Here is an 18,031-nt window from a genome sequence, read left to right as displayed (position 1 = left end):
CAGTGTCAAGCTTCTTGAGTGTTGTTGGAGTTGCACTCATCCAGGCAAGTGGAGAGTATTCCATCACACTCCTGACTTGCGCCTTGTAGATGGTGGACAGGCTTTGGGGAGTCAGGAGGCAAGCTACTCACCGCAGGATTCCTAGCCTCTGACCTGCTCTCGTAGAGGCAGTATTTATACAGTTTCTGATGCCTGAGGACTCAACTTCCTGCTCTTCTGCACACACTTATGCCATCCTTCAAGGTAGCAGATATAGAGAGAGTAAGGGAGAAAGAGGATAAGTATCATGCATATCAAACCAGAAACAATAATCAATAACAGAGTACATAATTTACCAGAACTCCAGGCAGGGGAGTCAGTAAGAACTTGTGACCAAAATCCCCAAGGCCAGGTTTTGGAAAGGAAACAGTACATCCGAGATCTTATTTTGTGGAGTTTGAAAGTGGAATAGTGAGAAGAAACAGAAGCGCACTCGTTTCTACAAGACGATGGCCTTCAATGGAATGGACCAGTCACCCAGAAGATCAGGAAAATGACCTGAACAGCGAGCTGGAAGTCTCTAATGATCATTACTACTCTACTGAGTTCGAGAGACAGAGAACAAGGAGAACTTGAAAACTCTACATCCTCTGAGAGAGAGCTGAGAACAAGGTCAGGGAGATTGGTGAAACAACCACAACGGTTATCGCTGAGAACCAGAGATGAAGGCAGAGACTCTGGGGATGGGGGGGTGGGGTGGGGGGGTGCGGTGTGGTGGGAAGATGTAAGATAATGTAAATAATGTATTGAATAGAGTCAGAGACTTGGGAGGACGGGGGAGATGAGGGGGTATGTAAATGCTTAATGTTAAATTTGTAAGTAGACAATCTACATCAGTGATGTAAGATCACATGACAACAGTGGGATGGTTCTGTGTGAAGCCCCATACTAAGCCTTGTCCTGTATGCAGTGAGGAGAATGTTTAATAAAAAGTTTACCAACAGCCTGGCCTCCAGCAGTCTCCATCGATCCTTACCAAGAACAACCTAAGCTAAGACCTACATTGCAGATAACAGAAATATTAACTGTTAGCGCATGCTGAATACTATTAGCAGTTCTCAACCATGTACCTCAAATGGTACATGATGTGTCAGAGTATTTAGCTGTCATTCTCTGATATATGGCAAGTCTCCCAATGCTACTTCTGCCTTTTTATACTGCAAGGGTAAGTCTGTCAACAATGGATAACTTGTATAGTATTGCTGTGGTTACCTTATAGTTTTCAGTGAGTACATAGAATCACAAAAAAGATTATTCTGACAGTCTTAGAGAAAGCAGATTATTTTTCCTTAGTACAAACAGAGGATCAAGGGAAGATACATTTTCAGTATTTAAAACAATTAGGGGATAAACCAAATAGATGCTAGAAGACCTTTCATTGCAGTACACTGATTAGGGGAAACAAGCTGAAATGGAGGAAACCACTGCCATAATGAGAAATGGTATTTTTTCCTTGTGGGTTTTTTTTAAAACTGGTTTCTGGAATGAATTATCTTCCAGTGCAGTGAGTGTTGAATGAGCAATTACAACGAAAAAAGAGAAATCTGAGGGGTTGCAATGAGTATGAAGTGTTAGGGTGTGTGGTGAAACAAATAATGAGTCCTCTGAACACTAGGTTAACAACTGTTGCATGCTATTTAGCATTCAGACATTATAAAGGAGAGAACTACAGTCTGGCACAAATAGATGGGAGTAGAACAATGCTGGTGCTGGAAAGGAAAGGGTTAATATACAACAGTTATAAATTAACTAGTAGTGGATTCAATAATCTTAAATACATTAGACTGTTTCACACAGGCTGGCAGCTTCAATTTTAATAAGTCTCATTAGTTTTTGACGGAGCTGGAAAGTGAAAAGCCCCAGGACAGCAGCACAACCCATCTAAGACAAAGAGGTTTCATTACGTACACTGTGCACCAAATGCTTTCACAGAGACATTTGCTGCCTGGGCTTCCCTGTTTGTTTTACTAGAGGCAGACACAGAGGTAGGGGGGGAAGTAGACTGTGGCATGAATGTGTGCACACGTGTTTGGGGAGGAGACGTGCAGATACAATTATAAAGGGAATTGGGAAATCAGAAGGTTGAAGGTTTCTCTCAACCTAAAACTCCTATTTTGCCCGTTGGAAGACTCTGTTTGGAATACTTGGATCTCAGGACTCTACAGACATGGCGACAGTAAATACGTTCACGGAATTACTTAAATTTTATTTTCTAATTACTTTGAGGTTAATGAGAATTGCATTGCAAAATTAATTTATAGAAAAAGAAAACAATTAATTCTGGCATTCTGTAATGCAGTTTCAAATTAAATTTAAGTAAAATATTAAATTAATTCTGACATGTATTATGCTTCCCAAAAATTATTTATGACTATTTAATTAAAGTTGCAGCGTGCTATTGGAGGCATTAAGAATAATTTTAACATTGTGATTTGAGGTCCGTATGAAACAAACCTTGTTTTTCAGATGCAATTTCTGACATTCTGCCTCTTAGTATCATTTAGAAAACTTCAATATAATTTCTCCTGTGCCTATGTCCAAATCATTTATCTAAATGGGAAGTAAAATAGGTTCCAGCATATAAAAGCCAGCAAATACTGGAAATGCTTAACAGATATGGCAGCATTTGCGGATAGAGAAATCAAGTTAAGGTTTCAGGTCAATCACTTTTTATCAGAACCGGTTTTGATGAAAGGTCACTTAAATGTTAATTCTGTTTCTTTCTACACAGATGTTGCCAGACCTGCTGAGTATTTCCAGCATTTCAGTATTTATTTCAGATTTCCAGCATCCAGAGTATTTTGCTTTTGTATTAAGTTTCAGCACAGGTCCCTGAGGCACATCATTACCTACTTTCTGCCAATTCAGAAACATTCATGCATCTCATTTTGCTGCTTTCTATCTCCAGACATCTCTCTACCCATATGGTTACACAAATCTGCTATGAACGCCTTATAATCACAGATTCTCTTTATTTATACATGGATATCCTCAAAAAAAAATTCAGTTAAATTAATCAAGCATTACCCATCCTCTGCAAACCCATGTTGACTGCTTCTTTTAGCCCACATTTTTCCAATTGTTAACCAATGCATCCCATATTTAATAATAGGGGGATAGTGGTATTGTCACTGGACTTGTATTCCAGAGATCCACGTTCAAATCCCACCACGGCAGATAGTGAAATTTGAATTGAATAAAAATCTGGAATTAAAAGTCTAATGACCATGAAACCATTGCTGATTCTCATAAAAACCCATCTGGTTCACTAATGTCCCTTTAGGGAAAGAAATCTGCCATCCTTACCTGGACTCCAGACCCATAGCAATGTGGTTGACTCTTGAACAAGGGCAATTAGGGATAGGCAATAAATGCTGGCCTAGCCAGAGATGCCCACATCCCATGAATGAATTTTAAAAAATTAATGAACTGTAGAACTTTACCCTCAACCAATGTATCACTGCCTAGAATTTCCTGCATTATTCCCTTCCCTTTCCTTGAACATTTCTTGTTACATTTCTCTCCAGCCCTTTAGTTTAATTTCCCATTTCAAATTTACAGGTATTCCTCTGTTATTCCTTCCCTAAATCAGTTCCAGTTTTCTGACATGCAAATCATCTGGGCCTGGCGACTCTGCTGTTTTTAAACCCCATTAAATTTTTAAGTATAGCTTCCTTTTGAATGTTTATCTCCTGTAGTAGGTCTTCCATATACTTCCCGGGTACCCTTCAGGTCCTACTTTCATCATCCTCTTAAAAATATAGGGAAGTTTTTAAAAAAAAAACACCTCTATTAGTTCCCCCTCTCAAGTAGCAGATGGTTTGCTTGTGGTCTCATCTAGCCATTTTGTACTTATTATGTGCTTAGGAAAGCTCTTATTTCCTTATAGATGGTTACCAGTCTTTTTGCATTGCTTCCTCTCAGGCTTTCATATTTTGCCCGCCTTCCTTTTACTTGCCCTATATGTTTCTCAAAGATAATTTTATATTATTCCCTTACAATGATTATATATCTTATTTTTGCTTCAGTCTCTAACTTCATTGAACCTAAGCTATTGAAGCACTCTTTTACTCATAGTTGAAATGCATTTAACCTGCAATGGTATAAAAGCATCTGGCTGAAATAAAATGCTATTAAATGTGACGATTTATGTATTTTCAAAGTGTCATTAAACTGATATTTAAACAAAAAAAGGTAGCAGGGAAGGAAAATAAAAGAAAGAAATAATTTGCTTTTGTGTAGAGCCTCTGATATTCACAGGACATCCTAAAATGCTTCAGATTCAACGAAGTACTTCTGAAACGTTGGACTGGATTTCACAGGTGGGGCTATTGCTCCATTATAAGTCGGTTGCAAACCGAACAACTTAAAAAAAAGGCCACCCCGCAGCAACACCACACCGCCAGCGGCTTGAATGAGAGGAGAGAGGGACATCTGTCCCTCAGGGACATGAAGTCCCACCCTCAAGAGCTGCCAGCTAATCAGATTGGCCAGCAGCACAAGCAGTCCCAGCAGCGCCAGAACTCAGTAGTGGATGATGCTGGAACTGCAAGCAGGCCCATAGAGAACATTGATGGTGCCATGGCTGGTAAGTGCCCAGGCCTCTTGGACGGGGAGGGATTGGGCACTAAGGGAGGGTGGTGAGGATGGTGCAAAAGCAGACTCCCCACTCTCGCCCACACCAACTACATTATGGTGTGGGCAGCATAATATTCTAGTCAATGGCTTGTTAACAAGCTCAATTGTCTGTTAATGATTTTTTTACAAAATGGCTGGCGAACTGCAGATTTCGGTACTCGCCTACCTACCGTATTATGGGAAACCGGTGTGTTGACGTTGGGTTTGTGATATACACAGTCATCATGCCGGATTTTACACATGTGCAGCAATCCCAATTTGCAAATGTAAAATCCAGCCATAATCAATTTGTCATGGAGCCAATCTGCACATAGCAAAGTCCTGCAAATAACAATCTAAATGGCCAGATAAATCTGATTTTATGGTGTTGGTTAAGGGATAAGTTTTGGCCAGGACAACATGAAGACTCAGATAATGCCATGGGATATTTTATTTCCATCTGAGAAGACAGACAGGGGCTTGGTTTAATCTAGGTTGGCACCTCACTTCAGCGCTCTCTCAGTACTACTCAGAGTGTCAGTCTAGATTACATGCTCATCTCTGGAATCCACATCCTTCTGACTAGAGGTAAGTGCTACTACAGAGCCAAGACTTACACATGAATGTTCATCAATCTACCTATAGAGTTGTAAATTTCACTTCCCATGGGATCAATGTGTCTTCTACAAAACAAATCACATAAGTTAAATACTTGAAAACCAGCAGCAGGTGAGAGTCCAGTATTAAAGATGCATTTAAGTTGCAAGCTGCATGCCTTATACAAACACACCATTTCAATAATGAGGTGCTAGGAATGTTTCCACTTATGCAAAAGCTATTTTTATTTCACTGCATGGTTTAGTCACACTTACTTCCCAACACCAGGATATGTTCTCAATTGATTGGAGTTTTGTTGAAGAGCACAATGCAAAACGTTAGTCTATTACAGTAAAGAATTCCTTTTGCTCTACCTCTCTAGCTGCTCTCTCCCCAGCCTGCACAGCACCTTCCATGTATCCACTCCACTCAGTGGCTGTCTCAGTGCCAGCAAAGTATATCTTCTGAAATGGCTGTCTCAGGATTCTTCAAAGACAAAAATATTCATCAACATGTTTAGAATATTGAACACAGCTGAAATGAATCAATGGAAATATGTACATCTACATGTGAAACTAGTCAGCACCAACCATACAACTATATTTGTAACTATAAATATAAAAATTGGTGCTAATTTTTGTGCATGTTTTTCCATTCCATGCTCCTCCAGGGAAGAATGGAACATCATTCAATTTTTTGGTACCCACTGGCAGCATCAACATCACAAGATACTTACAATTGAGAAAAGCCATTTCAGCCATCTTAATTCATGTTTCCAGAACAAATGTACACTCCTCCCATTGAAGTATCAATGTTTTTCTTAAGTGAATCCAAGCATTTTGCTTCCACAGTTCTACCACAGAAGTATCACAGGTAGAATTCCAGATTTTCACTCTGTATGAAGAACTTCCTGATATTAGTCCTAAAGCTCTCTTACTAGTTTCAACCTGTGTCCACTTATGCTAACAAAAACAGAAAATGCTGGAAATACTCAGCAGGTCAGGCAGCATCTGTGGAGAGAAACACATTTTCATCAGAACCCCTGATTAAAGGTCATCGACCTGAAACGTTAAAACTATTTTTCTCTCTACAGATGCTGCCTGACCTGCTGAGTACTTCCAACATTTTCTGTTTTTATTTCAAATTCCCAGCATCTACAGTATTTCACCTTTCCAATTATGCTAATCTGTTTATTTTTAAACTAGTATTCTAGATTAATCTTTTTCCATATTTGCCGTCATAAATAAATTTTATAAAGAATGATCACCTCTCAAATGCCTCCCATCCAAGTTAAAAACCTATCTTTTCAGACTTTCCTCTTGATTTAGACTCCTGACACTAGAGATCAACTGTCTGACTCTAGAGTCTGTACTGCCTCCAGTTTTTGAATGTCTCCCATGTTTCTTGATGATCCGAACAGGACACTTTAAGCAGCCATCCATCCAGCCGGGCTGGAGCACTGAAGAGCCTCAGTACCTGAGTGCCTCAGGACGTAAGCGTCATGGGAGCTGCCAGGGTACCTTGCACAGACTTGCAGAATTTGCATCCCCTGTGGTCACACACTATCTGCACGTACATGGAGTGGAATCTCTTCCTATTGAAGGCTCCCGGCTCATCCATTAGTGCCTTGATGGCCATATGTATGCATTCGATGGCACCCTGGATACGGGCACCACAGCAATCACTGCGAAGCCTCTGGCTCGCTCATCCTGGCTGGCTTCATCCATACTGAAATGAGTGAAAGCCAATACCCACCTGGACGGAGCTTCTGTCACCAGTTTGTTGCAAATGTGGATAGCTGATTGGGAGACTCCACAAAGATTCCCCACTGAGCCCTGGAAAGAGTCGGAGGCATAGGAGTTTAGGGCCACCGTGACCTTCAGAGCCACTGGCATGGGGTGTCCACCCACACAGTCAGACCTGATCTCAGGCCCGACCCTCTGACAAATGGACAAATGCCTCCCTTGAGAGTCGGAGCCTCCTTCAGCACTGCACCTCAGACATATTGAGGTAGCTGCATCACCACCTGTAAACCCTGGCAGCAGGATAGTGGCGTCTTCTGCGGCCACTTCCGCCTTGGCCTTCCTGTTGGCCCTGCACCCCTGACGCCTGCGCCTATCCTCCCACAGGTCACTCCTCTGGAGGCTGAATAGGGACACCTGGCCTCCTCCCCGTTCTGACCCTCTCTTCCTCCTCAGAGGAGATGCCTCCAATGGAGACCACAATGCTCATTACCAGGGTAAAGGAAGGCTGTCTGATTCCTGGAAGGCCCCACCCAGTGTGAATCCTCCGGGAGCCTGAAAGACAATACTGAGTCCTGAACTGAAGCATCTAAATACCCTGAATGTAGCGCTGGAGCGAAATGAAGCTGTCCTGTTCCCAGAAGCAAACAGCTTCAAGTGATAACCAAAACTATTCACTATTCACTTTGTGAAGCCCACTGACCCCTCTTATCCTGCTCGTGGATGAGGTTTTGCAAATCGTGGCCTGCCCATTTTGTCTGTGCAACGGCCTGAAAATCGCATGGGCTACATAAACTCAGAGTCAACTGGTCTCTCAAAAGGGCCTTATCTGGCCATTTAATTAATGGTGGCCGCGCCTCAGTCTTCATTGCGCGCCTGCCCAGCGAAATATCGCGCATGCGCACGTTGACACTCGTCTGACATCAACACGCTTTATTTCATGTATGGACATGTCAGGCACGCGCCCGCATGCCAAGGGTAAAATTCTGCCCTATATGTTGTTCAACATTCAATTGGTTTTGTTACCTACTGCTCCACAGTGGGGGTGGATATGTTAAACATCGAGTGTACTAGAACACCAGGGGCAGGATTTTTCAGGTGGCGGAGCTTCTTGCCTCACCACGTGAAGAGTCACTAGGGAATGCATCCCTGCCGATTCTGGCTGCTCCACAGCTATTTAGCTGCTCAGCAGAGTATTCTGGGGAGGAAGTCCTGCCTTAGAGAGCTGTTGGCCAATCCAATTGGGGAGCAGCTCTGTAGTCCCAGCAATGCCAGGTTCAAGCGGTGGCCACTGCTTGGACTACAAGTAGTTCCCAAAGAACAGAAACTAATGGAAGTCAGTCTTCAGGTAGGTCTGGGATATAGGCAGGGCCTGGCTGGAGGCCCCCCCGCAGGAGTGCTTCCGATAGGCACAGGGGACCCCGAAAGGAGATCTCCCCTCCCCCTCACTTGTCCGACACCAGCTCGCCCAGATAAAAACTAGCAGGCTACCCACCTGGCATGGGCCTCCCCTACTGCAAGTAAAATAGCCACAGGGATGGGATAAGGCCGTTAAGTGACCATTACCTACCCATTTAAGGGCTTCAATAGGCCCAAGGGTGGGTGGGCCACCTTGACACCTCCACTGCCCCCTGTAAAATGGGAGACAGGTCAGGGTGGGCAGGTAGGTAGCAGGCAGACCACACACTGCATTTTACCCGCCAACCAGGGACTGTAAAATTCTGCCCCAGGTTTCTTTCAACCTTATCCTTACCTATTTCAACTCCATGTACAAAGCATTTGTGTCATTCATTTTCCTTCAAGTCACATCATATCAGGTATAATACCAAAATACAGCTTAAAGTTCCACCCATCTGCTTTAGCCCAATAATGAACCTTAGTTCTGATCTTCTCACTGCCTATAATGAAGTTGTCCAAATGAATGGAGCAATTCAAAAATAAGATATGCGCTGCTGCTTATTAAATTGATGTAACTGGGCACAACGTTCTAAAGAACACATCATCAACAGAAATAACAAGGGCATTTTTTGGACACTATACAGACTTTTAAACTGATCCATAGACATTTCAGCAAGTGTTACTGACTCCTCTGACTATTATGGAGAAGCAGGATTTCACTCTGCAGAATGGCAATAAACCTGAACAAATGCTCCATGTAAGAACGTTGATTAAATTAGCAATGTTTTGCTCTACAAGGCCTAATCTGAATCCATTCACACTTCAGCAAATGTTTAACTGATGGAGATAATAAAATTATTGCACATACTTGCCATACTGAGTCAGAATTCCTGGAGGGAAATACGCAGTGTAACATCCACCTGAATACTGCTCTTCACACCAGTTCTTCTCTTCATAATGAATGGGCTGGACAAAAATACAAAGACAAAAAAAACACAATTTTCTGATATATTACACTTTTTTATTTGAAGTCTGAAATCCTTGATAGTGGATACAGATCTTTGATGGCATGCTTTCCGACAGACAGACAATCTAAGAACACATGAACCAGGAAACCTGGAAGGGATCTGCAGAGAACATCGGTGGCAAATGAAGTGCAGGAATGCTGCAAAAAACTAGATGACCAGTGTTCTGTACTTGGACAGCATTATGAGGAAATGCCATCCAGTAATAGTATGTATGGAAAAGTACAGGGACACCCAGCTGCCACTAAATCTCTGCCATCACTTAGCATAGCTGGGGCGTCTCCGAAAGTGACGAGCCTACAACAATGGAGATGGCTATCACTGATGCAAGTATGTGGGATTGTTGCGGGAACAGATAGTGGTTGCTGTAAACTATTAAGCTCAGCATTTGGCTTATCAGCTATCCAACGTTGTTACTCTCTCAATTGGTAGGGCACTTAGGATGAATACATGGCTTATGCTTACGCAAGTTCACAAAGTACAAGGGCTGGACAAAATATGCTTAACACATATACCATGTGCACTCAATTATCTTGTACACTGAATAAACCATTTTACTTCCAATAAGCTGGATTTTGTTCTGAGCGTCGAACTGTCCACAGACTTTCAATGGGATTTTGCACTAGAACTTACTGTGAATTAGAGAGTCAAAACAGTACAGCATCTTTTACAGGGCATGTGGGATCTTTGTGCACAGGGAAAGCCACTGTGTATCCTTTACCTAATCAGACTGAAGAATCATTAATGAGCAGTGCAGGGTCTGAACCAGGAAGCATCAATTAGAATACTTAATTCAATATCAAATCAGTTTCAGAAAGCAAAATAAAGAGGGAAAGAAAGATGGAATTACATGAGAGAAAAAAGCTTTTTTTTTTAAACATCTCCAACAACAATTCAAATTTTTCCAGCATTTGTTGTCCATCCCTGATTGTTCTTCAACTGAAGGACTTGCTAGGCCATTTCAGAAGGCAGCTAGAGAGTCAACCACATTGCTGTGGATCTAGAGTCACATGTAGGCCAGACCAGATAAGGATGGCAGATTTCCTTCCCTTAAGGTCACCAGTGAAGCAGATGGATTTTTATGACATCAATAATAGTTCCATGGTCACCATTACTGAGACTGGCTTTCAATTCCAGATTTTTATTAATTTAATTCAAATTCCATTAGGTCCCATGGTGGGATTTGAACTCAAATCCCCAGAGCATTAGCTTGGGGTCTAGATTACTAGTCCAGTGACATAACCACACAGGCAACAGCTTCCCTTTTACACTTGTAAAAACTAATTTTCAGTGCCAGAAAAGTTGTTTGTCATTAAGACTGATTGTGCTGTTAAAAATTCACTTATACTGGAATGGGCAAGTCAAGTCCTTTTTCTGTCAAATTTAATGGGTTCTTAATTACAAGTATAACAATTTCACACTGTTCCATGTATTTCAAAGCCTCTTGGCAAGATATTTTTATTCTGTAGCTTTTGGAGGAGCAGGTTAATTCAGGCATCAATTTCTGATTTCAGCAGTTAACAGTGCTATTAGCCTCACTATTATTTCTACAGCAAAATCTGAGCCAATATTATCTTGTGGTTTGAATTTTCTTGTGCCACCCAACAGGCCTAATCACGTGAAACATTGCTTTAGCACCCCAAGAATCTTCTGTGAGAGAGCTCTGGTCTACCTCTGGGTCTCTTTTGCTAGGGTACATGAGTTGTGCAGATGCATCGTCCATCACATTTACAACATATAGTCCACAGGGACACTATTGCAAGGCTTTCTGGCAGTGAGTAGCCTCATTAACTGATGGCACAATGTACTGATATTGATTTTCCCTCCTTGTCCTTCTTAACCTGTCTGCAGTCTTTGACAGAGTTGACCACATCATTCTCCTCCAATAACTCTCCACTGTCTTCCAGCTTGTTGCGACTGTACCTGGTTCCACTCATATCTATCTAATCATAAGCTGAGGATCACTTGCAATAGCTTCTCTTCCTGCTCCCACACTATTACCTCTGGTGTCTCCCAAAGATTTATCCTTGGCCCCCTCCTATTCCTCATCCACATTTTGCTCCTCGGCAACAACATCCAAAAGCACAGCATTTGTTTTCACATGTTTGCTGACAACATCCAACTCTACCTACCTCACCACCATCTCTCGCGACTCCTCCACTGTTACTAAATTATCTACCATCTAGGACTAGATGAGCAAAAGATTCCTCTAATTAGTCTCTATTATTACTCTAAGGACTGAAGCCATTGTTTTTGGTTCCCACTCCAAACTCTGTTCCCTTTCTAATAACTCCATCTCTCCCCATGGCAACAGTGTGAGATCAAACCAGACTGTTCATAACCTTGGTGTCATATTTGTCTCAGAGATGAGCTTTGAATCTCATATTTCTGCATCATCACTAAGACTGCCTATTTCTACCTCCATAACATCACCCAACTTCACTCCTGTCTCAGTTCATCTGCTGCTGAAACCTCATGCATGCCTCTAGACTAGTCTATTCCAATGCACTCCGGACTCATCTCTCACATTCTACCCTTCATAATGAGGTCATCCAAAACTCTGTTGCCTGTCTTAACTTGCATCAAGTCCTGTTAAACCATCACGCCTGTATTCGCTGACCAACAGTGGCTCCCGGTGTCAAACAATGTCTTGCTTTTAAAATTCTCATTTTTCCATGACCTCACCCCTCCCCACCTCTAATCTCCTCCAGCCCTGCAACATCCAAGATATCTGTACCTCTCTAAATCTGGCCGCTTGTGCATCCTCAATTTAAATTGCTGGTGGCTGTGCTTTCAGTTGCCTAGGCCCCAAGCTCAGGAATTCCCTCCTTACAGTTCTTCGCCTCTATCTCACTTTAAGACACTTCTTAAAAGTTACCTCTTTGACCAAGCTTTCGGTCATCTGACCTAATATCTCCTTAAGTGGCTTGGTGTCATACTTTATTTGATAATGCTTCTGTAAAGCACTTTGGGACATTTCATTACGTTAGAGGTGGTATATATAAATACAAGCTGTTGTTGTGTAACTTTGTATTTCTGCTCAAGTTCCCTGGTCAATTCCTGACTGGGTGTATTTGCATGGTTGACAGTTGCATATACATAATTCAGCTGAGATTGCAGCAAAGGCCCACCTTAGCCATGGATCCTGCTCGCCAGGTCTAGGCCTGTGTCGATTGTCTCTCAGGGGCCTTGTTTGAGGTGAAACATTAGTCCCCCAAATAGTTGGTCACCACAGGTGACGAGAAGGGAGCTCACAGATTGGGAGTTTCTCAACCCTGGCCTGAAATCAGTTTAGGAGCTGGTATTTAGAAGGCAGTGTGGCTTCTTTCTTCTGGTCAATGGGCAAGACATCCACTTTCAAATCAAGATGTGCATCCTATCCTTAATCCTGGGAGACTTTGTCTTGGTTACTTGATTGTTCAACCACCTTTTAGCCCTTCCTGCCGAGTCATGTGATGATGAGGGCCAGTTACACTGCCGCTCTAACTCTCCTGTATTTACACTCACAAAGCAGTCTGACTAAGCTGAGAACGATAAGCATGATTGTTGTCAGGATCGGCTGAGACAGGTGGAAGTGAAGTCTTTGTGAGCCTGAACATTGTGGAGAATTCCAATCACAATTTCAGCAGTTGAAAATGATTTTGTGAAGCTACTTCTTTTTGACATTCTGTCTGCACAAGAAATGTGCAGGGGGAGTTCATTGAATTTAAATACAGGCATACACCAGACAGATGCTAGCAGCACTAAGGCTACAATTCAGTCACCCATCTGCCCAGGACACAACTTCAGTGGAAGTGGAGCAACCATGCCAGGGGCAAGAGTGTATGCAATTTGGGCCTCCTCTCCATCAGTTAGCTCAGTTGGTGAGTTTTCCCAGGTATTTTTATTTTTGTTTTGGATTTCCAGCATCCGCAGTTTTTTGTTTTTATCTTAGTGTTTAATTGACTGCCACTTCTCTTCAAGGAATGCCTACCTTGAAGAAGTATTGCTCTTCTCTCCGATATTTCACCACTTTTCTATTTTTCCTTAGTTCTGTTGAAGAGTCATACGGACTCGAAACGTTAACTGTGTTCCTCTCCGCAGATGCTGTCAGACCTGCTGAGTTTTTCCAGGTATTTTTATTTTTATTTTGGATTTCCAGCATCCACAGTTTTTTGCTTTTAGCTCAGTTGGCTATTGTGTGGTGCAGGACAATGCCAACTGTACAGCTTCAATCCCCATACTGGCTGTGGTAGTTCATGAAAGCCTGCCCCCTTATCTTGCTCCATGCTTGATGTGGAGTAGTGCCCCTCGAGTTATATAATCATTTATCTCTCTTTAACAGAGAGAAATGCCTATGGTCCTTTGTGGACCATGTCTATATACTATGACCAGAAATAACTCTAGACTTCCCCGTGTGACATCTTTAAGAGGGCAGCTTTTAAAAATAAAAGCGCCACTCATTTATCATTGGGAGTCCAGGGCACATCCCCACATGTGTCATTGTGGCTTGGTTTGTCTGGTCTTAGAAAACTTATTGCTGCCAATAAAACTCCTGGGGCAGGATATTGAGGTTGGCAAATTTTTTAATTTGGCACATGCGCGAAAGAGTGCAGGCCCCAACTCAGGGAATTATCCCCCCCCCACCGTCCACACAGGGAGCACTCAGTGCTTCTGGGCTAGTATCACGCTGGGCAGGCCTTAATTGGCCCACCCATGTAAAATGGCGGCGCGGTCCCGATTGGGTTCATGCCCCCCCCCCCCCTCTCAAACGGGGGGAAATTTCTGCCCCTGGTCTCAAAGGAACAAAAACTCCTGGTAGGGGATCCCACCCCTCCTGGTCCTGCTCCTTTCTACATCAAAGGACTTATAAAGGGAGGGCAGGGGGTCCTTCCCTTCAATGGCGCCACAGAAATCATGGTAGGCCAGGGTTTAGCAATCCGAGTCCCATCATAATTTCCAGCTCTTCTCCCACCAGAGTAACAAAGGAAGTGCATCAGAAGAGCCACCTCCCCTGAATTTTGCGGGGACTAACTTGAAAAATAATTGCTGCTTCTGCTGTGACTGGGGACCACTGCCGTACTGAATGTAGGTGACTGCTTGGTGTGAGGGGCCGGGATTTTACCAGTCCTCTGGAGACAGGGTGGGAGGGATGGTAAAATGGCAACAGAAGGCATCAGGAGGGAATCCTGACATCTTCCCGACGTCACAGGATGTTCCTAAAGTCAGGAAGGGCAGTGGCTCAATGGCAGTTGGCCAATTAATCCAAATAGCAGGCCAGCTGAAGGCCATTTAACAAGTCTGCTGGCATTTTCAACATTGCTAATTTGCATGACAAGATATAGATACCAGAGCACTGTTCAGAATACTGGTACAAAAGAGATGGTCTTATACATTTATTTTACTACAAAAATAATACAGGACCAGATGGCCTGTGAAGGTTCCTCCTTTGAAGGTGAAGTGTGTTTTTGGGAAATTCATTATACTAAATATGACTGAATATTATTAAATAAAATAGACTAAACCTATAACAAGAGAAGAAATAACTTACATGCAATGCTTCCTCAGAGTCAAGCACCTTGGCATAAATTTCACAGATCTTTTGCTTCCTGCATAACAAAAAATAATCCAGGTCACATGCTGTAAAATAAGAAAATAAGCACTGGCAAATAAAATAGCTGCTGTGTATAATACGTAGTTTCATGGGTTTAGGATACTCCATTGTATGACTTCAATCTACAGGCATTTTTACCTCAGTTACTAATTTTTTTGCAGGTTTGTAAATAAATGTACTTGTTAAATCACTAAATCACAAAATTGGTGATTTATATGCAGTGCTTTTATACTGAATACCATTCCATGAGTAGACCAAAGCTCTCATCACCAAGCAGATCAAGTAAGCAGAGATTGATACACTGATTAATGATGATTGAAACAATGATATATCTGAATACCAATGGAGCAACATAGCAGGGGGACATTTCTAAGAGTCTCAGGCCAAGTAGTTTAGCACATTTAGCACAAATGTAGTTTGTTTTAAACGAAATTGCTATTTACAAAAATAATTTGTTGTTTATGATTAGTGGCAAATACAATAAAATGGATTTATGTAGCACTTGTATTATAGGGAACTCCAAGGCCTGAATTTTTCAGTCAGCGGGCAGGCTCTGCGGGAGCAGGCGGGGTGGTCGCAGAGCCAACCACCACCTGCGATCAGCTCTGCGCCGCTATTTTACGCGGGCGGGCCAATTAAGGCCTGTTCAGCGTAAGTCACGACCTGTAGCGCTGAGCGCTACCTGTGCGGACGGGGGGAGGGGGGAGAATCGGGACCAACGCTCTTTCACATATGCGCGCGAAAGAGCGCTTCAATCTTCCTGAGGCAGGAGATGCCTCAGGGAGATTGAAGCGCTTTTGAAATAAATAAATGGTTTGAAAGTTTAATTAAACATGTCCCATGACACAGTCACATGAGATGGGAACATGTTTTTATATTTCAGAAATTTTTAAAATTTAAGTGAAAGTTTTAGGAAACCTCATTCTGCTCATGGATGAGGTTTCCTGAAAAACGTGAAGGCCGCTTGGCCTTTTCGCCCGCCCGCCAACCTTAAGGTTGGACGGGCAGCGTAAACAATTACATTAATTAATTCATTAATGGCCTTAATAGGCCTATCAGTTATCGGCGGGCGCACAGCCAACTTCAGTGTACACCCGTGTTCAGAAACATCGCAAGACAGCGCGATGACGTCGGGACGCACGCTCAACATCATTTTACGCGCTGGCGTGTCGGGCCCACCCCCACACACCGACTGAAAAATTCAGGCCCAAGACGCTTCACAGAACTCTACACAGCCAAAAACCTGACACTAAACCAAAGGTCGAGATATTAGGATAGGTGACTAAAAGCTTGGTTAAAGAGCAAGTTTTAAGGTGTATCTTAAAGGAGGAAAAGAGTTGAAACAAGTTTTGGGAGGAGATTCTAGAGTTTAGGCCCTATGTGGTTAACACATTTCCCATTAAAGTCTCATTATAAAGCATGACATTAATTATGTATAATTTCTAAAGAGATTCACTCACCTATCTTCCTTTGAGAGATTTAGCAGACGCCGTGCTTTTCGAGCAAGGATAAATCTGAAAGAAAAGGAGTAGAGAAATATGTACATCTGAAATCTCTAAATTGTAAATGTGCTTTTTAAAAATCACAATTCAAAAATTACTTTCAAAGCAATTTTTCATGCAGCACCCACATATGGAAATCAACCATTTTGTTGATACACTGAAAGACTTTTTAAAATTAAGAACCCACAGACCTAGAAATTCATTGTTGCGGCATCTTAAGCATTCAATATGTAGAGTGGCACGTGTGCGCACACATACTGTGCCAGAAGAGATGTGCATGCCATATTGGTAAACATTAAAGTAGGGATGTACAGGATCCATGCTTGATATAGGTGTGAGATCCTTTACTTTGCAAATTAGTGGCTTAAAAGTTTGTTTCAGGATCACTTTCTAAAATTGGGCTGCTATGAAAACATTGGCCCAAATTTTCGTAAATTTTGAAGGGCTATAGCAAAATGGCTGCAGAGCCCAGAATCCAGAATTCCCACCTCCGAACCCAGCAACCTCCATTTTCACTGCTGGGGTGGTGGGGGGGGTTGCGGACACAGAAGTAGTAGGTATTTCACACATCCATAGTTCACAGAGGCAGCAGCATGTTTAAAAGTGCAGCTACCTTCAAACAGGAGAAATTTAAGTCACCCAAGTTTCTGAAACATGACTTGTGGGCTTTAGACAAATCTGGGGAAAGGTCTAAACCTACTGGAATTCTTTGGAGAGGTAAGGTACCCTTTGGAGATGTAAGGTATACCTTTGGGAGAAGTCAGATACCCTTTGGGATTGTTATTTTCATTTATTCTTTCAAATAATGTGAGCATCACTGGCTTGGCCAGCATTTATTACCCATCCCTAATTGCCCTTGAGCAGGTAGTGATGAGCCACCTTCTTGAACTGCTGCAGTGCATGTGGGTAAGAGTCGACGTGAATGTGTGTAAAATGTGGATAAAGTCTTTTGAACTATCAAGCCATTTAAATACACTGCCCTTTAAATTTTGATAAGAAAACAGCCAGCCTGCAGTTGTAAAAAAAAAATCAGTACTTTCAATTTCAATAGATGTTTGTTGACTTAAGTCTGAGGGTAATCATTATAGGATTAGAGCTGCATAACTACTTCCACAACCTATCATTTTCTTTGTGGGGAGCTTGTAAGTCCACAGATTGATTGACAGCTCAGAGAGGTTATAAACGGATTAGCTGTCTTTGATATGGGGCTATGAATACAAACGTTTGTTTTATAAGGCATTAAGAACTTGAAGGAAATGTTTATTTTATAAGGGATTAAGTATTTGAAAAGATTTAAATGTACTGGATGGGCTTTTATCAATGTTTTTAAAAAAAATATAGTGAAGTCTGTAATAGATATTTAGCGCTTTATTTCATCTCAGCATAAGACCCGAGGTCTGCTCGTGGTGGATACAGGGTGTGTTGGCATGGAAGGACAAAGGGTATTGGTTGGAGCCATTGGTTGGCATCAGTTGGCACTAAGTTGCAACGTGGCTATAAAGCGCTATGGAGATGAGT

At 42.2% G+C, this 18,031-nt stretch overlaps 1 protein-coding gene across 1 annotated transcript in view; it reads right to left on the bottom strand.

Moving 5' to 3' along the window:
• Positions 1 to 18,031, bottom strand: part of mao (monoamine oxidase) — a 210,105-nt gene that overhangs the window by 19,058 nt on the left and 173,016 nt on the right. The window contains exons 10-13 of the mRNA XM_078559723.1: positions 16,472 to 16,525; positions 14,949 to 15,006; positions 9,262 to 9,359; positions 5,628 to 5,739 (exon numbers count right to left, since the gene is read on the bottom strand). Coding sequence (XP_078415849.1) covers positions 5,628 to 5,739; positions 9,262 to 9,359; positions 14,949 to 15,006; positions 16,472 to 16,525 — 322 coding nt within the window. The remainder of the gene's footprint in view (positions 1 to 5,627; positions 5,740 to 9,261; positions 9,360 to 14,948; positions 15,007 to 16,471; positions 16,526 to 18,031) is intronic.

This window comes from Cetorhinus maximus, chromosome 16 (assembly GCF_964194155.1).
Source record: "Cetorhinus maximus chromosome 16, sCetMax3.hap1.1, whole genome shotgun sequence".
NCBI classification, from domain to species: Eukaryota; Metazoa; Chordata; class Chondrichthyes; order Lamniformes; family Cetorhinidae; genus Cetorhinus; species Cetorhinus maximus.
Note: the sequence above shows the minus strand (reverse complement) of the source record. Positions and strands in the feature narration are given on the sequence as shown.